The sequence below is a fragment of the Malus sylvestris genome, chromosome 17 (assembly GCF_916048215.2).
Source record: "Malus sylvestris chromosome 17, drMalSylv7.2, whole genome shotgun sequence".
Classification (NCBI taxonomy): Eukaryota; Viridiplantae; Streptophyta; class Magnoliopsida; order Rosales; family Rosaceae; genus Malus; species Malus sylvestris.
Genome location: NC_062276.1, coordinates 2,877,888 through 2,902,097, shown reverse-complemented (window position 1 = coordinate 2,902,097; position 24,210 = coordinate 2,877,888). Strand labels below are relative to the sequence as shown.

Here is a 24,210-nt window from a genome sequence, read left to right as displayed (position 1 = left end):
CCCGTTCCACCATAGCATGTAGCTGCTTTGGGCCAAGAAAATGTCAGGCGTTACTGCAAACTTCTCGAGATTATTCAGCACGTACTGCTCAAATTCGATATTTGGATTACTCGCTTGTTTGTTGCACAAGATAAGCGCTTCCTCGACGTGCGCCCAAAAACAAGAATCATCATTCAGACTAGAAGCCACATTCTTTGCTTACGTTTTATGAATAGTTCCGTCTAGGCGAAAGCATTAAGGCGTGGGAATGGGACTATCACCTCACGAGCCCTAAAATTGTTAATATATAGTCTAGTTGGAAGGTATGCCATATAGTCTAGTTGAACTTGAACTTGTACTTGGAGGGATATGTCATATAGTCTAGTTGAATTGAACTTGCACGGTTTTTTTTTACTTTTTTTTTTAAGCACAGTCCAACATCTCACGTATCACGTCTAGGTGAGTTTAAGTCTGCTCCAGCTACTTGAACTTGGAGGGGTGTGTCATATAGCCTAGTTGAATTGAACTTGTACTGGTTTCTTTTTTTTTTTTTTTAAGGCCCAGTTCCATATCTCAGGCACGCTTCGACCACGTCTAGGCGAGTTTAAGTCTACTCCAGCTGGGCAAAGGCGTTTTTATCAGCGCCCCGCCTCCAAAGCCACCTAAGTGCACCTTAAGGCTCGTTTTTTAAAACATTAAAATCCATGATCAATCAAATATTTCAGACAGCCAAAAGAGGAGTTTCTACTTGATAAATTTAGATACAAATTGATCAATGAATATCTAAATTTCAATCGAACATTGCACGATCCCATCCAATTACGCTGCGGACGACCGAACTTTGGGTTACACTTGGAAAATTCCGTTGCTGGTTCTCTCGTCCACGAGCAATCAGCAAGTGTAGGAATAAAGGGCAAATTATTGTCGAATGGGAAGCTTCTCTTCGAACCGCAAGAGGTGCGCCTTGGCAACGTTAATGCTCGCTTTTCCGGAAAACTGGTGAATTATTTTGATGCCCAAAGTCCCAATTTACCACGACTTACATTGCTTTCCGAGAGGAACGGTCCACTGAACCAATGTCGATATCCTTCGTGTATATGTTTGTGAGGGCAAAGAGCAAAAGCACAAAGACAACTTGAGCACTCATGATTCCGAAATGGCTGATACTGTTACCAATTTCCATCCAACTTCCTGTATTCCGGACCTGATAATAATCAAAATGGTCAGTAGGGTTCACTAGAAATGATTGATCGGATGCTGTATAATAAGAAGCATTCGTCCATGCCCGTGTGGTGTGTATGGTGCGGTATGCGGTGTGGATCAGATATCTGTGTTTAAATGTTACTTTGTTGGGTAATCTCGTATTGTTACAAGAGACGGAAGCAGCGAGAAAAAGTTACAAATTCAAAATCTGAAGAATATAGTAACTTACCAGGAAGAAAAAATGCATGGTCATTACATCCGAAAATAGTATAACGAGAAAATAGCATGCCAAACGTGGAAGTCGGTTTAGCTTTGTTATTGCACTGAATACGCATCTGCATGTCAGTCGAACACAAATTATATGAGAAGTTAAGAATCACAATTGCTTACAACTTCTTTATGGCTTAAAAGAAAAAGAATTTCCTATACATGCTAGTAAAATGCATTTTCCAACGGCATAACTAACAGCGTCAATAAAGAAGGATGTTTCGACAGCTTGTAGCCACGCATCACACGCAAAATTGTAACTGGACTTACATGACTAGCAGGAATGGAATGAATAACTTGAAGATAAGTAAGGCGGCCATGAGAAACGGCTGAAATTAGAAGCAAATAGTATCAGGTAAGTAGTGACAACTAATCTGATAAATGCTCACGAAAGTTCAACCTTCACTTACACTGAAGACAGTAATGAACCGATACACTGATGAAATCTCAAAACTTGCTATACTTGCAAAGTTTCCCGTTCCAAAGAAAGCAACATTGAATAAAACCATCTAAAACCACAAAAGACATCGGAGACATACAATATGAATGATGAGCAGTTAGATTATTAAAAAAAAAAGGGCAATATATATCGTTAAATTTCTCGAACAATCAGATAAATTTTTCAGTATTGTAACAAAAAGAAAAAGGATAGGACTTACAAAGATCAACGGAATTCTCACGTCAGACAGCTGTAAGTATCTACCATCAAGTATGACATTTTCCTCCATGCCACTAAAGGAACTTGACAACCTTCTCACCTTACTTGAGTAAATAAGCGTATTTTCAACTAGTATCCACGAGATGAGTACAAGAGCCAGAGCACCGTAGAAAACAGCTTCATATCTGCATAGGTCTAGAGAATGAGTGAAAAGATAAAAAATTCAACCTAACATTCCGCATATTAAACAAATCTGTTAAATGAAGGCAACTATAAGTGAGCATATAAAAGGAATGTACCCGATAGATAATAGAAGAAAAGTGGGCGCAAAACCGAGAAATATGGAAGTAAGACGGGACAAGAGACCATTTGCTGAAAATAATGGAAGTATCATCGAGAAACCTACGACCAGACAAATTAAAGATCAATATAAATAGACATGATATTTGCAGTTATAAACTCTTAAGGCATTAAATACCTGTCAACTGACATACCAATTACAAAGAGAAAAGAACAAACAACTCGGATATGTAAAAAGGCCCTAAAAGGGAAGAGTGAAAACCCATACCAGCGATGGACCAATTTATGATCTGATGCAAAGCGAGTAGTTCTTGGTTCTCAGTTCTGTGAGAGGTTGATATTGACACCATCACGGATGACAATCCAACCAAAAGAGCCTAATTCACAAAGTTCCAAAAAATTCCAAAAATATCATATGTATCTCCAGATCTGTTAAGTTACATTATACATTAAGCTTTATTTCCATACCAACCGAGGACAGAGATAGGTTAAGCACCTGTAACTGGAAGAGCATGGGAAATTTAGGTTTCTTCTTGTCATGATTACAGATACTTAGCCAATACCTTCCTTCAGTACGCAGATCTAGCAATCTAGCAGCTACTCCGATCATAATAATCATAACTCCACTCCAAATCCTGCAAACATGATTTGTCACAAAAGGTTCATAATTAGCTTAATCTTTTTGAGACGATAATTTAGCTTAATCTTAGTTGATTAATCATAGCTGCATTCAATTTATTTCTTAATATTACACAAACCTAACAAACACAACTATCAAAGCTGATTTAAGTTCTTGCAAATAGTAAAATTGGCAAGTGCTGGGTTCTGCTTTGAACACATATCAGGTTTAACCTCCCTTCTGGTAATTTGTATTTCATTTAAAAAGTAAAAAAATGAGAAAGAAAGAAGGAAATCCCAACTAAACCCAGCTTGCCCATAAAAAGATGTGAGCACAATAAGGGTATTGTTTGAATTAGAGATTGGGTTCAATTCTGAAGTTCGTTACATTTATAATGGAAGTAACCCCCGCCCCAACACGCACCGCAGAGAAACATTCAAGAATTAAGATGACTTACACTAGACGATTATTATCGGGAATTTCTGCTGGCATCAATGTAAATACAGACAAGAACCAACATGCAGCACAGGCAAAGATTGGTATGCCAGATCTCCAGGGAATCGATTTTAAGAGATAGAGAAAGGATACGACTCCGGAAACTAGGAAACACCAAGTGTATAGCTTCCTCTCAGTAAAGCTATTAACCTGCAGAAATTACCAAAATATGCTGTTCAGGATTGTAGAGTACAATTTCCCATGGCTTGCAGTGTGAAAATTATAGTTCTGATTCAATACCAGGAATTCAAGAATGAATACTGAGAAAGCACCAGTGGCTAGAATTTTCACAAAGTAATTGATTCTTCTTCCGTATAACTCTTTCCATAATGCTTTGATAAACCGATATTCACTAAATATTTGTGTCCACAGGAATACTGTCATTGACGTGTATGCATGGTAAAGAGGAGGAGAACGCTCCATAAACAGTACTATACTGAGTAGTCCCAGGAAAAGGCATCCACAAAGTTGTACCTGCAGCAAACAATGAGATTTGCGGGTTACATTACATAGTGAATATTAACACTTCAAGATGTTCAAATTTCACATGTAATATATTCACAAACATCTTTTAGTTTCTTTCTTTTAAAGAAAAACATCTCTGTTTTCAGAATTCCGTCCTTCAATTTAGAAATCACTATTAAAGCTTTACAAGAGGTCAAGACTACACAAACATTACCTTTCTGGTATTATCTGTCTGGTGATCTGTTTGCTCCTTTCTAAACATATACCCTGCCAATGGAGTATAAGATTGCAGCACATGGAGAAGAATATAGGTCATCCAACCAATATACCCAAGAATAATTACTGTCATGAGCATCAGCCAATCGTAAGTTTGGAAATAGTGAAGTCCCTTCAGAGCCAAATCCCTGAGATCTTCAGACAGCTTCCTTGCAGTTTCATAGTCTCTATTAGATATTAGATCCTCAATCTGATCCAATAGGGAGGAATAATCGGCCAGTGGTTTGAAAGGCTTAAAATATAATGAATTTGCCTCCTTTGTTTCTAACTTTGTCAAGAAATCCAAGATAATAAAAAGGACGTCTCTACCTCCTTTCGTTCCTCAAAACTCCAGTAGAATCAGATATAACAACAGTTTTAAGTTTTAACCTTAATATGCTATTACGTTAAATGAATTGGATATTTATGATTGAAGAAAGTGATGCCTTGTTGTCATATATAGCACATAAAAATATATATATGTACATATATAAATATAGAATCAGATAACAAAAGGATACGTGACTTCCGAAGGAACTGGTTGAGAATTTGCTTTGTGTTGGCAACCACAGCTTCAACTTCATCTTCCTGGAAAATGAAACAAAAAGAGAAAACTCAGCTGTCTACCAATTAACCAAAAAACTCATCCAATACAATAGGCATATGCAGGCAAAGATAAAAGTGATAACTTTACACATCCTTTCAACAAAAAGAAAAAGTCCTCCATCAAACTGGTTGACTATACCTTTGACATGTCTATGTAATCAAGAGGTAAACTTCCAACTGAGTTTACAGGACCAGGCAAACCGAGAAGTGTTGACTGCCAGAAAACTCAATCAGCAAATAGGAGTGATAAAACTTGAAAGGTAGTTTAAAGGGGGGAAAAGTTGGGAAAACAAATTGTACAACCATGAGAGGGGCAATATCAGCTTGATTAACATCCACCCTTTCAATGCCATGAAGGCCCCATTCTTTAGGTGTTGGCGCATCATGCATATGATCATCAACAAAACGAAAACTGCAATCAGAATGGTTGGAGACTGGCTTCGGATGTTTAACACCTGCTCCCCAAACAACTAGGGGAGTATCAGTGTTTGAAGGATGTCCATCTCCATGGCTGCCTATCAGTAAAATTATAACACGTAAGAACCGTTATAAGGGAAAAAATGAAGTAAGATCAAAACTTATAACAATTCAATGAGAAAAGAGAAGCAAAAAGTTTCTATAAAAGTGAAAACAAATTAAATCCAACCTTTATCATGCATTCCATGATCAGCAGTAAACACGTATGCAGTACGATTGTCCTTGTAATAATCTTCTAGAAGATTATAAACCCTTTCAGCTATACTATCAACAACCGCAACATTATTGAGATATATGGACGAAAAAGGCCTATGCGCATGACCATTTGAGTCACAGCCGAGTAAGTGCAAAAACACAACAAGATTATCCTGTAAGAGTAACTCCTTCAACTTTTGGTCTTCTTTGGACCGATTCAGAAGGCTCTGAAATTGATCGAAAGACCACTCATCCAGAAAGGAAGCATCTGCATTAACACATACAAATTGATAAAAGAAAGAATCATAAGCAATTAACAAATATTTAAACTTCACTACTAGCAATGTGCTGAAAGAGTGAAATCAAACCAGTAAAATTGAAGACGAAAACAGAGATAAAATGCTGTAACTGAAACAATGTGATGAAAGTTTGAAATCAAACCAGTAGCAAAGTCTTCAAATTCATGAGGGTAACTATTCCAGGTGGTGTGAGGCAATGCAGCACAGAAAATGGGGACTATATCGGGACTACCATAAGAGAAAGTATGCCGGCTTCGATTAAAAACCGAATCGAATTCAACAGGGTTAGCTTTCCACCCTGAAAAAACGATTTTGGTTTCTTCAGAAAACCAATTTGCATATGTATAAAAGCTCAAAAAAAATAAAAAAAATAAAAAGATTCAACCTTTCGTAACAGCACTGGGATCCTCATAGAACCCAGCAATGATAGCAACATGTCCAGGCCTCGACTCCGTCGGCGGACGAGCGTGCGACACTCCCCACCGACCTTTCTCTATCATCACGCTTCTCAGAAACGGCGCTCTGAAGTTTCCGTCGGAATCCGACTCGAAGAATTTGTCGGCTCTCAGCCCATCAGCTGCAGCAGAAGCTCCAAACTTTTCAAAGCACACTCGAATGATAAACAGAGGGAATTTTAGCGGGAAATTGGACGTACCGACGAGCAAAACGAGGCGTTTTGCGGGGGCAGAGAAGCGGGGGTTGACAGGATCCATGCCGTGGACAATGGGGGACTTGAAGTAGATGTCGAAGATGCTGAGCATGTAAACGGCGTGGAGAACTACGCCGAGCACTACCAACCATTTCTCTTTCCTCTTCAACCATGTCCGTCGTCTTCTCCGCGTGCTTGCTCTGCCGTTGCTTCCTTCCGCCGCGTTATTTTCTTCCGCCATTTTTACACGGCCGCTTTTCCTCCCGATCGTCACAGTCGTCGTTCAACTCTTTCGCTCCTTTTTTTAGTTCTTTCTCCTAGTCTCACTCTTCTCAGAAGAATTGTGGGCCCTTTGGGCCTTGGGAGATGGTATTGTTGAATGAGCGGAGGCCCATAATCCGAGTGTGTGCTATTATGATTTTGTTTCGAGATATTCGCCAATTTCTTTTTAAATTTTTTTAATTGGCCAACTTCCCCTTGAACTTTAATTCTAACCGATTCTTCTTCTGAACTTTTGTAATTGACAAATTTCCCCCTTAACTTTCATTTTAGTTGATTGCTCCCATGAACTTTTATAATTGGTCAGTTTTCAATAATGAATTTGTTGAGATAAGTAATTACTTTTCTTATTCGAATTTGGATCTTGAATTAAAACAGGTGAACCGAGATGGTCATGTGAGTCAAGTCACAAGGTAGGCTAATGAAATGGCTTCACGACCCCAACTTGTTGCTAAAAGCAAGACCATGGAGAAGATTTATAGTTGTCCATATTAGGGTAAAATTCAAAGAAAAAGTATAAGTAGTGAACTAACGGAAGAGAAGAAGAAGAAAAATATGATGACCACATACCGATAAAATTACACTTTTACCTCAGACAATTGTCATTCCCATGCACATGACCAAGATGAATAAAAGTTCAAAATCTAGCATCATAGGGGAAATTGGCCAATTATAAAAGTTCAAAGGGGTATTTGGCTAAAATTAAAGTTTAGAATAAAAATTGGCCAATTATAAAAGCTCTGAAAGGTAATTAGCTAAAATTAAAATTTAAAGGGAATGGCAGCTCCTTACAAGTTGGCTTTTCAATTAACTTAGTAAAAAATAGGAAAGTTTGGGGAGGAATATCATCCGAGCTACTTGCAGACTTTGTCTTTAACTTGTTTTGGTTCCCTATATTGAAGGAGAGAAAGTGCCTCCTTATTCTCCTCTGCCGTTATCTTTTGAAGCACAGTCGATCTACTACAAAATTATTGTACGATAATGGATCGTCTCACTGATTCATAATACGAGTGGACGACGAGTTTATACTTTAAAGTCTAATATCAATAACCAATTCACATAATGGAATTGATTATGCCACACAACGTGTTCCAGTACTATACAATACTAACTCAATATATGGAATTCACTTGATAGATAATTATACGGATATATATATTACAACAAAAAACCGGAAAATCGTATATGAAATGCGTAAGCAAAGCTGACACACACATTATCAATACAGAAAACCGTATATGACATGTTAGGCATGCACATCAGAAGATGCAACAGCAACACAAACATGGTAACTTAGCCTAAGCCAAAAGGCTTAAAAGAGATAAATGATGAACCCTAGAAAACCAATCAGCATCGACACTGGAAATGCTGTAGTTAGAGCACTTGGTGCTGCAGATGGGGCAGGGGCTGGAGAGCTAACTTCTGCAGAAACGGCCAGCACCAAGCTAGCAACTGTAACCCAAATGAAGAAAACAGCTGCAAGCTTTTGGTTCTGGAAAGCCATTTTTTGTATAAAATGTTGATGCACGAAAGCTGGACCGACGAACAGTGGAAAGCTGAATTGGCTTGCAATTTGCTGGGTTGGTTCTCACCTATTTATACATGCAATTTCATAGATTTTTCTCTGTGTACTTGTGTGTATGTAGATTCTGGAAAATTTCAGTGAAGCTGATTTCGATGATACAATTCTTGTTTTTGTTCTTGTTTTTGGGGATAAAACAAACACTAGAGGGTTCAGATATTTGCTTGAGCATATTGCATGATGAGTTGTACCAATGTGTTTTGCTGGACTGCAACGGTGACAATTCCAAAGAGGTTTTATTATAACACTAAGAACCGATATAAATATCAAAGAGGTTATTCGAGACAACATTCAAGAGGTTATCAATAAAATAAATAAATAAATAAATTTTGACAAGCACCGATTTATTAAGTACGAACTGAACAAATACATAAGGGTATCATATGGGTACACCTTTTTCAGTGACAAATTTCTTAATGTGGAGATTAATTTACACAACTAAAAAATAAGTTAAACCCCTACACGGCTACCAAACTAAGTGGAGCGGTAAAAATTTGCCACAAAGCTATAGAGGCGACAAATCTAACACCAAAATCACACAACAAAAAAGAGGTCCTCAATCCAAAGAAACCTTAACATAAAATAAAAGTCCAACATGGTCAAACTAATTGTCATCGTACATGTGGATTTGAGAGAGAGACATGCACGAGAATAAACAAAGGAACGCATCCAAGTCTTGAAGTCATCCACACTCAAACTCAGAGGATTGAAATGACACTCCAAAGCCAGAAAAAACTCCATTCTTGATTAAAACTTCTACGCAGAAACCCATAAAGACACTATTTGACAACGAGCAACACCAACTCCAAAAATGAACTGACAATCAACCATATATTTAATCAAAAGGATTTATTATTTCATGTAAAGACAGTAATACGACTTCTTTAATTATCATTTTAATTGACTTTGATCAATTAAATTTATGCCATTGACAGTGGACATTTGAACATAATTTTACATTTTACTATTGAAGTTTCAAACAAACAAAAACTACTATATATTCTTGCACTGGAACTGTTTCTCGTATTCTTGCACATGCATGCGGCAAATGGTATCACGTGCAATGCCATGAAACCCTAGTCAAATGACGTTAGTTACAAGTTTCGAAATAGAATATTAAAACAAAATATTTGGACCTAGCTTGAACATAGGGCAGGGCCCATCCAACCAATAAAATAGGTCCAACTGCCCATCGCTTAATTGGGGGCCCACAACTTATTACTGTGGCCATATTTATTTATTTTTTATTTTTTTTTAATTGAAACTGGCCAAAATCTGGGTAAGGAGAGTTTGTCTCCATGATTTCATGATATACCAAAATTTTTTTTTTTTTTATTAATTTTTATACAACCATATTTTTTATTAATTTCATGATAGCCTAAACTGTACAATTATTGAGTCACAATTTAACATCAAACTCATCATGAAATGTCAAAAAACTTTAAAACATTTAATCAAAGCGAAAACAAATATCACTAGTTGTAAATAGGCAAGCCGAAAAAAATAGTGTAACAATATAGGACTAGGAAGAGATTGATTTCTTCCCATGTAACCAAAACACAAAGATGTCAGATAATTGGGTAAATTACAAAAAACCACCTCAACTATGAGTTGCATAACAATTGTATACCTCAAGTTTTAAACATTGCAATGTCACACCTCATCTTTTGAATTTATTGCAATGTCATATCTCCGTCAACTTTTTTGTTAAATGCTGATGTGACGAGGGTAGGGCCCACTCCTTCACTAATTGAAATAAAATTTTAATTAATTAAAAATAAATTATTTGTTATTTATTAAAAAATAAAAAAATTAAAATAAATTATTTGTTATATAGTACATATTTACAGAAATATATGTAGTGGCTCTATTCAGTAGGTTCATGATCTAATCATGTGTTTATCTTCTCTTAAGGTTCTCTCCGTATTATAATTTGTCAAGAGTTCAATTGCAAGGGAATACATGCGTAGAAAGGTTTAGAGCCAGAACCTGTACATAAAATGCTACTTTTGGAGGTAGTGCCGTTGAGAAGAATATCTAGAAACTTGATGATTGTAAGTAAGTTCTTGGCTGCATTTGCTCCATTCTCTGCATATGCAATGCTAATTTTGCACCACATGCTCTTGTTGGAGTTAATTTTGTATGTCTGTACAAGTTTTTACTGGTTAATTTTTGGCTTCATGTGTGGACTGTTGGAGACTATGCAGATGCTTATGTCCATGCAGATAGAGAGACAACAATTGATGAGGCTCAAGCATTAAGTGCAATATTTCACTCCTAAAGTCATGTCATTGGAGGTGTTCAAAGAAATGAAAAGTCTTCAAGTGACAATGTTCTGTTTGGTACCTCATGGATAGTTTCTTATTTCTCAGTATAACTCATTGGTTCTATGGTTAGCTTTAGTGTACAATTTGTAATATTTCAGTATGTGATTTTGTGTAAAATTATTATATTGTAGTAAATGTGCAATTTTGTGTGTGTGTGTATATATATATATATATCTTAAATATTTTTTTAATTTAAAAAAAAATTGGAATCTTTTTATAACAAGCGTTGGCTGTGGTTAATGTATAATCCACAACGGCCATAGCATGTGGTGTTAGCCCGTGGTAGAAATCAACATTTTTTATTACATCTAGATTACTAACGAGGACCATGTCCGTGGTGAATTGTAATCTACCGGTTGATGAACTTTTTTCTTCTAGTCTAACAAAATCTATCGTTTGACCAAAAAAAAAAATTACAATATATATAATATCATATGTTAGTGCAAATACAAGATTTGAATCTTGATTGGTATCCGTGTTAAAAGTTCTTAAGTTTTTTAATAGAAACAAAGCATGAAACATTTGCGCTCAAAAGAAATTTCAGTTAACTCACTGAGGCATTTGTTGAACACTTGATGAGTGAGATCAAGAGATTTTTTTCGAGTGTAGTTTATTCACTGAGACATTTGTCAGACACTTATGAGCAATATGAAGAAAATTTGTTGAGTATTGTCCTTATAACCTGACGAGATATGCCTAACAGGTATTACACTAAATATTTTATAAGTGTAAAGAAACCCGCACAAAACAGTCGAATAATTATCGAAAAACTTTCACAAGTATATTTTCTGCGAATAATCCTTGGACCCGTAAGCCCCAGTGTGAATCTGCCATGTGATAGTTGAAATTGAATACATACTATAGTAGTACTAATTAATAATTATCCCATTCAATACACATGCAGTAAGCAGTACACTCTAGAAAGGCCGAAGGAAGAATAACCATGTATTTTCCTCCCTGTCTTTCTTCCTTATTACATACAATGCTTAAATATTTTTCCTTATTACATACAATGCTTAAATATTACCTTATTAAACACCTTGCCAAACGACCTTAAATTAACTCTAAAAAAGATGATAGAATTAATAAACGAGGGCTTTACTTAAATTCAAGGGCATTTGGTTCTGATGCCATGGATGACAATATCGGTGTAGCACTGGCCGCATTTTTCCTCGTTGCTGAATGTTCCCGGAGGAACGCAGCGGCAGCGGTCGCAGCACGCCGTGCAAGCTCTCATGCACGGCCTCTTCCTTGAATGCTGCATGCACCTCTTCTCACACAATGGGACGCAATCTGACCACCAAAGTGTAATAAAACAAGTTTAATCACAAACTAACCAAGTACATTTAGGGTTTTTAATTCCGATATAGCTAGCACACGAGTTACGTTTTAGTCCGTGAACTTGTTCACATGCGACGTTCTTAAGTTATACGTGAACTTAAATAGAGTCGACAAACTAAAATATAACTCCTGGACGAGTTCGCGGGACTATAGAACCAGTTAGGCAAAACATTTTGTAATTAGTACAAAATTAAGGGTTTAGATTAGTAAAGAAAACAAATTTTAGTTCCCTGTATGGTAGTGAGAAAAATATTTACCTGATTTGGACCTGACCGGGGGAAGTGGTGGATAAGTGGGTGGCATCACTGGGGGACTGTCAGGAGTTGGTGGCTTCACTGGGGGGCTGACAGGAGATGGAGGCTTGGTATATAGTGGAGATGGTGGCTTGGCTAGTGGTGGACACGGTGGCTTGGCAAGGGGTGGACTGGGTGCCTTGACCAGAGGTTGTGGCGATGGTGCATTGCCATAAGTAGACTGAAAATAAAGAATTTCGCAACATTGAAGGCCAAAATTTCTAGCAATAATTGAAATTTTTGTTTAGAGTATATAATTAAAAGTACCTTAATCGCGAGTTCCTCATGATCATCAAGTGATGAAGCCTACAAAAACAAGGATATCAAATCACTTTAGACAGGCCAAAATATATTGGAAATTAAACTGAAAAAAAATCAATAATACTAATTAATGAGGGAAAAAAAAATGCTAGGGTTTGGAGGGATGTAGATAATTACCCTAGCAGTGAAAAGGAGAACAGTTGCGAAGAGAAGGAGCACGGTTTTGGAAGCCATTGTTAAACAGCTGGAAAGGTCAAGAGCTGAGAAGAAAGTACTGACTACTGCGATAGTGATGATTTTACGAGAAGCAGGGAGGTGGTATAAATAGTTTTGAAAGGTTGGGGTGGTCAACTGCAGAGGCAGAAGAAAAACTTACCTACACCAATTAAGTCATTTCATCAATATTTCAACGCAATAACATGTTTAAAAATTAAACACATGAAATTATATTATTAGTTTAATGTTAAAGTTGTGTTATCTGATTAAAATAAGTCTCTCATACTAAGAGAGGAGATAACAACATCACTGAAAAGGTTTATATCTGAAATATATTACACACAGTTTTGCGTTAGAGTGACTCCACTCCTCCCAATCACCCTTATAATTGCGTGATTCAATCTCCCTACCCCAAAAAAAACTGCTCAGCCCACCTAAATCAATCGAACTATTCAGTGGGCACAACCCTCCAGACCAAGCGATCGGGCCATTCTTGCCCGCCTGTCCTACTGAGTGGATCCAACATTAGCCACGTTGTTGTTGTTGTTGTTGTTGTTTTTTTTTTTTTTTTTTTTTGCGTCTGACACGTGGTGAAGGAGAGTGAGCCGAGCAAAAAGTGGTGAAAGGACTCACGCTACAGGCCCACTTAGCTTTTGTTCATGTGGGCCGCTGGATTTCTTAGAAACAACGGTCCACATTAATCTGTTTTTTTTTAATTCAGAAAAAAAATATTTTAAATTAAAAATGTGAAAAAATGTTGAGCCCACGTGGCACAACCTGGGTTATTGGATTGCAAAAAAAAAAGTAATCCAATGATCTATATTTTTCATTTAAAAATTATAAAAGAATCTGGAAAAAATTTAAATTAAGAGAATTTGAAATTAGATATAATATTATTTTTATTAATTAAAAATAATAAATTTTAATAATTAAAATTTTTAATTTTTAATAATTAAAATTTTTAATTTTTAATGCCAATTGTTTGGGTAATTTATTACATGGTAAAAATACACTCGGACAATTACTGTTCATTGAGGCAATAATTGCCAATTATCGGACAATTATCACCTTAAAGAGTGGAGTTGCACTTAATAGTTTGGGACTCAGCCTCAGTTGCGTATACTTGGTGTAAGTAAATCGCTTCGACATTGAAGGAGGACATGCTATGTATGTATATGTATTTCAAACTCATTACATACTGTTATTTCAAAAATAAAAATAATAAAATACGTGGTTGATTTATAATACTATAGCACTAACTTGAAGGAGAGAAATTATCTATGCTATATTTAGATAAAGTGATATGCATTCCAGCTGCTTGATGAATGTGATCATCACAGTTCACAGATACACAAGTTATCGGTTTGCCGCCCCGAAATCTGACTCTTGAGTTCGACCTACCTTCCCCTATAGGAGCAGGGACCTGTCTACTAAACTATTTTCTCATCTCCTCGTATCCCAGTGTCTGTCATCCCAAGTAAATTAATATCCTCCACATGAGGTCTGCACATAAAAAAAAACTAAGAAACAAAAGTTATGGGAACTTTTTACAATGCACGAAGTATGAGGTATTTTAAATGTTTTAATCGTTTCGATTTAATAATATTAAATTATGAGTTAATGGTTAAAAAATGAATGATCTTATCTGCATATTTTTATTGGATTTTTTTAATTTATTTGATTGTATAACTAAAAATTAAGCGGAAGCGGTAGAAATTACTACCCTTGAAATTTTTTGTGATATCTTGTACTACAAAACACCATATATTTTTGAAGCTACGTTTCCTCTAGTATATTTCATTAGTTGATCTGATCTGATCGACCTTCCTAGCTTGTTTACTAGGTTAATTTGTGTTTAAATAACATAAACAATCTTAGGTTCTGGGTTTATCCCTTCTCTCCACTTGTTATTTCAAAGCTCCTTTTTAAGAAAAAAAATATTAGATTTGAACATGTTAGGTTTAATTTAATGAACACAGCTGGTTTTTGAGAAAGACCCAACAAAATTGACTGATCACAGTAGAATTGATTAAACAAAACTAGGAATCATAGATTACAGCTGGTTTCATTTATACCATCCGATGAACACATGTTTCAAGTTTAGGTGTAACTGAGAAATATATTATTACGCTTATGGTATGTTATTTACAATAAAGATTATATGAAAATGATTTACTATTATACATGTGAGGTCTTGAGCAGCAGAATTGGAGACCTGCCATATGAATCTAGTTTATTTTAATGACAGAGGCAGAAGCGATACGAGTGGTGACTTCTATTGATAAGGGCTTTGAGGTGGTTTAGATAGAGTCGGACTCCAAATGTCTTGTGGAAATGCTTAAGGGAAAAATTCAACCTGATGTTGTGATTGAAGGAATCTTCCCGGATGTTCAGTGTTTGAAACAATAATTGAGGTCAGTAGCTCCTCCGTAACAAGACAATGCATCTAGTGGCTTCATTTGTTGTGCGGGAATGGGGCTTCGTAATTGGAATAGTCTTGAACTATAATGGTTGTTTTATACTTTGGCTTTCGATTTAAACATTTCCATTCGAATTTGATAAAATTCCTTACTTTTGGAAGGAAAAAAAAAGTGTATAGAAGAATGCTTTCTCGCATACAGGTACCAATTTATGGTAATTAGGATTTGAGCCTTCAATTAATATTTTATTTGATCAAGTCATATTAGATTAGGAATGTGATTGTGTAAATCTTAACATATCTAGGGACATCTTAGAATATTCCCTAGGATTAGATATTATCCTATTAGAGTTGTAATCTTATTAGGGTTAGGATTTAACATTCCCTACTGATGCGAAATATATTAAGCACACAAATTAAACCCTCTTTTGACAAATGTAGTAAAGTATGTAAGTAGGGATCGTTCTTGACCGGGGATTAGGAGGGATTGCTAAACACTTGAAAACTGACTTAGAAACGTAAAAACAAAGTTTAAAACACTAGATTAGACTCAAAGAATGCAAAACTAAAGTTTAAAACACTAAAACAAACCGAAAACTCAAAACAGCAACCAAAAGACTCAAAACTGCCTTAAAAACACTTTATGGGCAGTTTTGAACACAAAGCACCTAATTGGACGAATTTGGGTTTTAACTTGTACCAAAACACTTAAAAACATAAACCAAAACACTTTCTAACTAATCTAGGACTCCAAAATAAATGGGGGTTTGATTTGGACGAAAATAACTAACAAAACAGATTGCAAAGTAAAAACAGAATTGAAAACGATTTTGGGATTTTAAATGGATGATGGATTAGTTAGAGGCTCTTTCTCCACACATGACAAGTATGCAAACGACTCGATTTCCAGTTATTCCTTCGTTGAATTATGAATGACAATGCCCCAAATTAACCGTGACATCACTAGTTAATTCTCAAGTTTTCCTTGTGTTATTGGATTGGATGACATCATTCGACAACCCAAAGCATTCCTCAAAAGTTCCCTACATGACATCATAATAAAGATACAATCAAAGATCATTACGTTCAATGAAAACTATAAGCATTGACAAAACACTTGCAACTATGACATCATGTCACTCATGCTAGGAATTGGACTTAACGCGATCGTGACTAGCGACCTTCACTACACATGAATATAAGTGTGTGACGATTATGTGAAACAACCTTATATTCTAGCAACATATTCATGCAAGCCAATTAAGTGTCGACCCCTAATTAACAAACACAAATAAGTTATTACTCGCACAGTTAAGCCAATTGCATTCACGATTCAAGAACTCATAACTGGAATTTATCAAATCAAATTGCACACATAGTCATGGCTTCAAAATCACCCCTAACCAATAGGGGTTTAGCCACTCATGTTCGTAGCAAAACCAAAGGAAAAGAAATTAAACATTGAAATCATAAAACGAATTACACCTAGAATGCACCAACGATGAAGCTTAAGCATCCAAGAGTCCTTCCTTCTTTCTCCTTGCTGCTGCACACGAATGGGTGAGTTTTGGGGGTTATGAATGGTGTAGAATGATGGGTTTATGGCTGGGATAGGTGTATGGGACGGCTAGGGTGGTTTTTGGTCAGAAAATATGGTGAATGGTGAAGGATAGGTGCGGCAGAGAGAGTGGTGATGTTTTTGGCGTGAATGGATGTGAATGGGTGTGTGTGGAATGTTTTGTGGCTGCAACAAGGAGGTTTATTTAAAGGAAAACAGAAATTAAAACCCTAGGTTGATTAGGAAATCAGAAATTAAGTCTAAGGATTCTAGAATTAGGAAATAAATCAGAAAATTAAAGGAAAGGGCAAGGGAAATTCGGCTAGGGTTTAAAACACAAAAGGAAGGTGTTTTAAAGCATAAAAACAGGAAATAAGGAAGAGGAAATGCAAAGGGGGGGTGCGGCAAGGGTTCAAAAGGGTTCTAGGCTTTTGTTTTGTGTCCTATAATGCTTAGAAAGTCTTCATAATTGCTGGAACTTTTAGGGACAATTAGGAAAAATCAAACCAAAGTAGGAAACCTTGGCTTAACTTTCCTACTTCAAGTAGGAATCCTTGTTGGAGGAGGAATCCTTGTTCTTCTAGGAGTCCTCATGTGATTAGGAATCCATCTTCAATTAGGAATCCTTCGTTGATTAGGAATCCTTCGTCGATTAGGAATCCTTCGTCGATTAGGAATCCTCCTTCATGTAAGCACTTTCCTACTTCAACTAGGAAACCTTGTTCAAGTAGGAATCATCATCTTCAAGTCTTCAAATTCGTCCAAACCTTGGCTCCAATTATGTGATAATCATTCCAAGCCCAATTTTGCTCCAAAAAGCTCCAAAATGCATCTTCTTGCATCCTTTGGCCTTAAAACCTGAAAACATATAAAACTAGCTTAAAAGACTACTTTAACTAAGAAAACACCATGGAAATACATAAGAACTAGCTAACTAAGGCGCATAAATATGCTCATATCACCTACTACTATAAATAAAGGCATAGTGGGGTGAGATAATGCACACCTCACAATTACACATCTCTCTTTTCTCTCTCTATGTGCCACACCTCCCTCTCTCTCTCTGTCTCCATAATTGTTTAGTAATTATGTCTACAACACTCACAAATTTTTATTCAACACAATTAAAAAAAAGTTGTGCTGTAATACTATAAATGATACTAAAAAATTGGCCAAATTACAATTTTGTCTAGGACTTGGACTGTGTTTCGCGTTTTGCTCTGGCCTTGAGCCTCCGTGCAAGCAAAAATTTGTCTCATACAATGTTTGATTTGGATTCCAAGTCTCTATATTTAGAATTTGTACATTTATCTGCATTTCGCATTATCTCTATTATTGTAATTAGAGTAATACTAAGTAGATCAATTTTTTAAAAGAATTTGCAAAGCAAATGTTGTATCACTCATATAAAATAAACACGTTAATTTTAATCACAATTAAATTTAGTTTTCTCTTTTTAAGAAAATGAATTTCCAAACAGACATTTGCCCTATTGCAGTTAGGTTTTGTTGTGCATCTTCCTCTTCGTGCGTGTTCCTCAGTTTTTTCCGTCGTATTTCTCCTCCTTCACTGCTGCTTTTTATCCTGTTTGTGATTTCAAACTTGATGTCGTTTATGATTTTAAACATCAATTTGACAACAATATAAAAACCCATCTTCAATTTTCCATCAACACCTCCCGCTACATATTATAATTTCTTTCTCTGAGAAACTGAGACGGCACATTTTGTATAGCTGGGTAGGTTCTGATTGCACAAATGAAGATATCTTCTTTTTCTCTTCAATTTTTAGTTATCTATATGAATTGATCTTTCAAAGTTAAATGCCATTTCTCTCCATAGCAACAACAACAACCAAGTTTTGTCCCCCTAAGTGGTGTAGGTTGTATGAATCATAAAAAGTCATTGCGCTTGGTTTTGCTCCAAGTCACTTTCTCTCCACAACACTGGGGAAAAATAATCTATGAATAAAGGGTAATGCTAGAAAGACTAAATTTGTATGCTAAATTTTGTAAACTAAATGACATGGAAGTTGATGATTAAATTATGAATGCTAGGGAGACTAAATTTGTACACGAAGTTTTGGAAACTAAGGGACATGGAAGTAAATGATTGATTTATAACTTAAACGTTAATAAACGTGTTTATTCATATTGCTGACACATCATTTAGTTTGCAAATTTAGTCTCCCTAGCATTACCCTTAGATTATTACTTAAGCATTGATAAACGTGCTCATTTTCTATTGGTGACACATCATTTTGTTTGCAAAATTTGTCTCTAAATTTATTCTCTCTAGCATTACTTGTGAATAAATAAAGTCCAATAAATTAAAAAAACAAAAACAACGAAGAGTATATATTTAGGGATACTTTGGATGTTGTCCCTAATCCTTAACATTCTTTGACTAAAACCTTAATGGTATTCAAAGTTTGATCAAAGTCCCTTGACTTTGGACACCTCATTATATTACAATTAATATTTATATTTTTATAGTTTTGACATTAATTGTTTGATATTTTATGAGATTTATAATCCTATAAATTTAAAATCCCTCATTATAATACTATTAGAGATGGTTACAATAAAAAAAATTCAAACATTTTGATTGAATAAATGGATAAAAACTATGTAAAAATAAGAAATAATAAATGGCAAAAGAATGTATCCATAGTGTTAAAAAAATGGTACGTTTTACAGAAAAATTGGTACATTTCACATATAACAAAGTGGTTCAATAATAAAGAAGAATGGGTACATTATAAATAAATTAGGGTGCAGATAAAAGATTAAAAAATTATGAGTATGAATGAATTTTTTAAAAATATAGGTGTTAAAAGAAATTAATACATGGGTACAAAATAAAACTAAAAAGAAAATACTACAAATTTAAAAAAAATTGCAAATTAAAAGTGCGTACAAACTAAAAATATAAATATATGATACAAAGTTTAGGCATAAAACATAAATATACCATATGTAATTTTTCTATCATTGATTAAATATACAATGTTACATGACGGTATACACATGGGTACAAACACAAATAAAACTTCAAAAAATATGGGCACAAAAAGAAACTAATATATGGTTACAAATTAAAAATGAAAAGAAAATTGGTACAAACTAAAAATAATAATGTATGATAAAAAAATTTAGCCATAAATATAAATATACTAATTTTAACATTTTTTAACACTAAAGGAATATATTTAAAAATAAAAATATTTTATTATTCAAATAATTAATGATGTTATTAATACCCAATGACCTTGATCAAAAATTGAAAATGAATAAAATTTTAATCAATGGAGTATCAAAAAGAAGATTGTTAACCTAATTTCTCCATATATTTATATATGAAAGAAAAACTTTAATGGATTTGAAGATTCTTCCAACCATGGGGGAATTTCTATTGAAACACAAAGGAGAGAGTAGCAGTGCGTCCAGAGGAAAAGACGTAAACGCAAAAAGAAAATAAGTGCCCAATGAGATGCTTAAAGTGTCAATGACACTTCTCTAATGTTACTAACAATCTCCTAAATTTGGCAATTAACTATACACGGTATGAGTACGCTACGTACAATATTGGAGAAATTTTGTAGTGTGTAAGGAAATTACATGTCATTATATAACTGGGGGGAAATATTTACTTTTCAAGTGTACCTCTACTCGTGTAATGATATGCGGTGTACCACACCGTTTTCCAAGACAAACTAAAAAATCTCTTACAGTTTTGGGACAACATTAGTGTGGAATATTAGCTTTTGTATTAAGAATTGAAGTGTCTTTCAAAAAGAAAGAAAAACACTTGAAATGATCGCTCAGTCATCCCTGTTAGATCAAAATCCATATAAATTAAGGACTGATAAAAGGCCATTATATTTATTAGTTTTCTTGCCTCCATAAAAAAACAAAAGATCTTGTTTCCATAAAAAAAACAAATGATCTTGTTTATTCAATACATAATTGCATATAGCTCATATTGTATCAATTAAGAAGAGGAAACAAAATGAGTATATTTCAAATTTTCAAGGCACTCGAATCTGTATGGATGAGAGATCCAGTTTCAGCGTAGTGACGGAGACAGTGCATTAATTCACCCACAGTTATGGAGGGGGTGCTATGATCTTAGGAGATCGTGTTGCCAGTGCCACCACACCAGGAGAGAGTGCTATGATCTTAGGAGGTCCTTTCGACACGAAATCAAGCGTCGGAGCGGGTGCTTTCCTCAGATGTTTAAGTGAAGGAGCCAAAACTGCGTCTTCTTTGAAAGAGGAAACCGGAGTATCCTTCTCCTCCTCCTGCTCGGATGGTGGTGGTAGTGAAGGCAGTGCCTTCTTCCTCCGAGGCGGTGGTGAAGGCAGTCTCTTCTTCTTCGCATGTGGGGCCGGTGTTTTCCACCTCAGATTAGGTTTTGGAGGAGGTGCTTTCGGCACCAGATTAGGTTTTAGAGGAGGTGTTTTCCCCACCAGATTAGGCCTCGGAGCTGGTGCTTTGGTCAGAGGCTTAGGTGAGGGAGCCGGAGGTTCATCGTCCTCTTCCTCCTTTGACGGGGGTGGTGGCGGAGGACGCGGTATCTTCTTTCTTTGACGAGGTGGAGGAGATGTCTTCTTTTGAGTTGGTGATGGTGGAGGAGTTGCCTTCTTCTGAGTTGCTGGCGGAGGCGAGGTCTTCACTGGTGAAGACCGTGGAGTACTTGGCGATTTGACGGGAGAGGGTGGTGCCGGTGGGGACTTGAACTGAGGATTACGATTAGGGTTAGGGTTGTTAATTACTGGAACAGGAGGAGTGCACGTGCATTGACGTGTGCTTGGTGGTGGAAGGGTTGCGGTGGTGTTGGGGTTGGGAGCGGGTGCTTTCCTCAGTTGTTTAAGTGAAGGAGCCAAAACTGCGTCATCTTTGAAAGGCAAGGAAACCGAAGTTTCCTCCTCCTGCTCGGATGGTGGTGGTAGTGGAGGCAGTGCCTTCTTCCTCCGAGGTGGTGGCAAAGGCAGTCTCTTCTTCTTCGCATGTGGGGCCGGTGCTTTCCGCCCCAGATTAGGTTTTGGAGCTGGTGCTTTCGGCACCAGATTAGGTTTTGGAGGAGGTGCTTTCCCCATCAGATTAGGCCTCGGAGCTGGTGCTTTGATCATAGGTTTAGGTGATGGAGCCGGAGCCTCATCGTCCTCTTCCTCCTTTGACACGGGTGGTGGTGGAGGACGCGGAATCTTCTTTCTCCGACGAGGTGGAGGAGATGTCTTCTTTTGAGTTGGTGATGGTGGAGGAGTTGCTGGCGGAGGCGAGGTCTTCACTGGAGGAGATAGTGGAGTACTTGGCGATTTGATTGGAGAGGGTGGTGCCGGCGGGGCCTTGAATTGAGGATTACGATTCGGGTTAGGGTTGTTAATTACTGGAATTGGAGGAGTGCACGTGCATTGATGTGTGCTTGGTGGTGGAGGGGTTGCGGTGGTGTTGGGGTTGGATTCGGTGTTGGTGCTGGGAGGACTGGAACTCTTTGGGTCGACAGACGGAATCAATGGAATGACTGGTGGTACTGGAGTGAACGGTGTAATAGGAAGCCCGTTAACATCACTGTCGCCCTTGCTCCGAGGCGGAGGGGTCTTGACTGGGGGCACAAGAGAAGGTGCCTTTTTGGGAGCGGGTGTGGGTGCACGACTCGGCGCAGCTACTGGAGGCGGTGGAAGCGGTGGAGGGGATGGAGGCTGTGCTTTTGGTGATGGTGGCGGCGGTGGAGGTTGTGCTTTTGGTGATGGTGGCGGCGGTGGAGGTTGTGCTTTTGGTGATGGTGGCGGCGGTGGAGGTTGTGCTTTTGGTGACGGAGGTGGTGGAGACGGTGTTGGCGGTTTCTGGTGCCAATGTGGAGGTGGATCATCATCCCAACCAAAGTCGATCCATGGAAATAGCTGGATCATGAGTTTAATTGGTTACCAGCTTATAACATGATTGTTGATTACTACATATTAGTTCTTTTGGAAATCAATTAAACTTAAAATTTTCATTTAACAATTGCCTTAAATACATCATACGTACCCAGTCAATGATTTTGGCGTCTTTCTCTAGATAACCTTGAGCTTGAGATGAAACCTATAATTAAAGGAGAATATATAAATATATGTAAACTCTCAGCAAAAATAAAATAAAAAAATCATATTATATAGATTTATATGAAGATGATCACCCTTGTAGTAACTAAGAGAATAGTGGCAAACAAGAGCGTAGATTTGAAAGCCATAGTATATTAGTATAATGTATTATGATATCAGCTGGGTGTATATATACAACAAGGCAAGAGCAGAGGAAGTCGAAGATATGATTGACGAATGGATAATGCTAGCGAGACCAAAATTTTTAATTAAATTTGCAAACCAAATGACGTGTCACTAATAGAAAATAAACACGTTAATTAATCAACACTTGAGTAATACTCTAACCATTAACTACCACATCATTTGATTTACAAAATGTAGTTTAAAATTTGGTTTCGCTAGCATTACCTTTGATGAATATTCTTCTAGCAGCTAGCAGAAACCAGAATGTGTATAAAAGGTGCAAATTAAATATATGATAGAATTAAAACCAAGATGTATGGCTTGATGTTCGAAATCTGAATTCAGAGTCCAACCTTCATGCGAGAGGCTTTCGTGGAACGTATTCACTGTTATCATGCATGCTGAGGTTACAGTCAATTCGAAGTGTCACGGGGATGGTGTACAGTAAAAACTTTTGTATCCAAATTAGCTAAGTTTCCCAAATATTATTCCATGAGCCTTGCCTCGGCGTATTTGGCATTCTTAGGTTGACTTTGACAGTTTCATTCGTACTAATATGAAAACAGCCATGCATGCATGCACCCACCACTCCCAGTCTCCCACATGAACTGGTCGACTAAAGCTAGAAAAACAGCCATGCATGGACCAATTGAAAAAAATATACACACACACACACACACTAATGTCGCTAATTAAAATTAAAATATGATCAAGAAACTTCTTATATTAATAGTGTATATAATCGATCAACAAAGCAAGGAAGTCATAACGATGGAGGTAATTCTTCTGCCTACAACGGAATTATTTTTACTATTTTGGTTTAATATCAAGATGTATGATTTTAACCCTACTCACTCTCACCACTAGACTAAGGGCTGGTTTGGTATTGCTGTGCTTTGAAAAAAAACTGCTGTGAGAATAAGCGGATGTGCTGTGAGAATAAGCGGCTGTAAAATAAATCAGCAGAGTGTTTGGTAAACTTTTTTGTAAAAGTGCTTTTGGAAAGAAAAAAAAGCAGTCTGATAGTGGGTTTTTTTTCATTAAAGGAGCACTATAGCTCCATATGCTTTGAAAAAAAGCCAGTTTTCCAAAGCTGCAAATAGCAGCTTCAGCTTTTTCCTTTGATTTCAGCTTATTCTCACAGCAGCTTCCAAAATAAGCTATTTTTTTTTAGTTTACCAAACACCTAAAACCCTC

At 36.5% G+C, this 24,210-nt stretch overlaps 3 protein-coding genes across 3 annotated transcripts; all 3 read right to left on the bottom strand.

The window, feature by feature from the left end:
- Positions 1-698: 698 nt before the first annotated feature.
- On the bottom strand, positions 699-6,775 carry LOC126610615 (GPI ethanolamine phosphate transferase 1). The gene is made up of 18 exons (XM_050278714.1): positions 6,474-6,775; positions 6,204-6,395; positions 5,961-6,116; positions 5,494-5,787; positions 5,151-5,362; positions 4,987-5,061; positions 4,763-4,829; positions 4,201-4,526; positions 3,762-3,995; positions 3,484-3,671; positions 2,904-3,042; positions 2,676-2,784; positions 2,407-2,509; positions 2,109-2,292; positions 1,860-1,958; positions 1,720-1,778; positions 1,412-1,517; positions 699-1,183 (listed from the first exon to the last, which is right to left on the bottom strand). The coding sequence occupies exons 1-18, from the start codon at positions 6,706-6,708 to the stop codon at positions 1,019-1,021; spliced, it is 2,943 nt and encodes a 980-aa protein (XP_050134671.1). The 5' UTR covers positions 6,709-6,775; the 3' UTR covers positions 699-1,018.
- A 4,718-nt stretch (positions 6,776-11,493) lies between these two features.
- LOC126610626 (gibberellin-regulated protein 14-like) lies at positions 11,494-12,828 on the bottom strand. The gene is made up of 4 exons (XM_050278735.1): positions 12,728-12,828; positions 12,557-12,595; positions 12,254-12,470; positions 11,494-11,948 (listed from the first exon to the last, which is right to left on the bottom strand). The coding sequence occupies exons 1-4, from the start codon at positions 12,782-12,784 to the stop codon at positions 11,764-11,766; spliced, it is 498 nt and encodes a 165-aa protein (XP_050134692.1). The 5' UTR covers positions 12,785-12,828; the 3' UTR covers positions 11,494-11,763.
- Positions 12,829-20,599: 7,771 nt separating this feature from the next.
- On the bottom strand, positions 20,600-23,022 carry LOC126610617 (proline-rich extensin-like protein EPR1). The gene is made up of 3 exons (XM_050278717.1): positions 22,923-23,022; positions 22,775-22,828; positions 20,600-22,647 (listed from the first exon to the last, which is right to left on the bottom strand). The coding sequence occupies exons 1-3, from the start codon at positions 22,974-22,976 to the stop codon at positions 20,851-20,853; spliced, it is 1,905 nt and encodes a 634-aa protein (XP_050134674.1). The 5' UTR covers positions 22,977-23,022; the 3' UTR covers positions 20,600-20,850.
- Between the last annotated feature and the right edge of the window lie 1,188 nt (positions 23,023-24,210).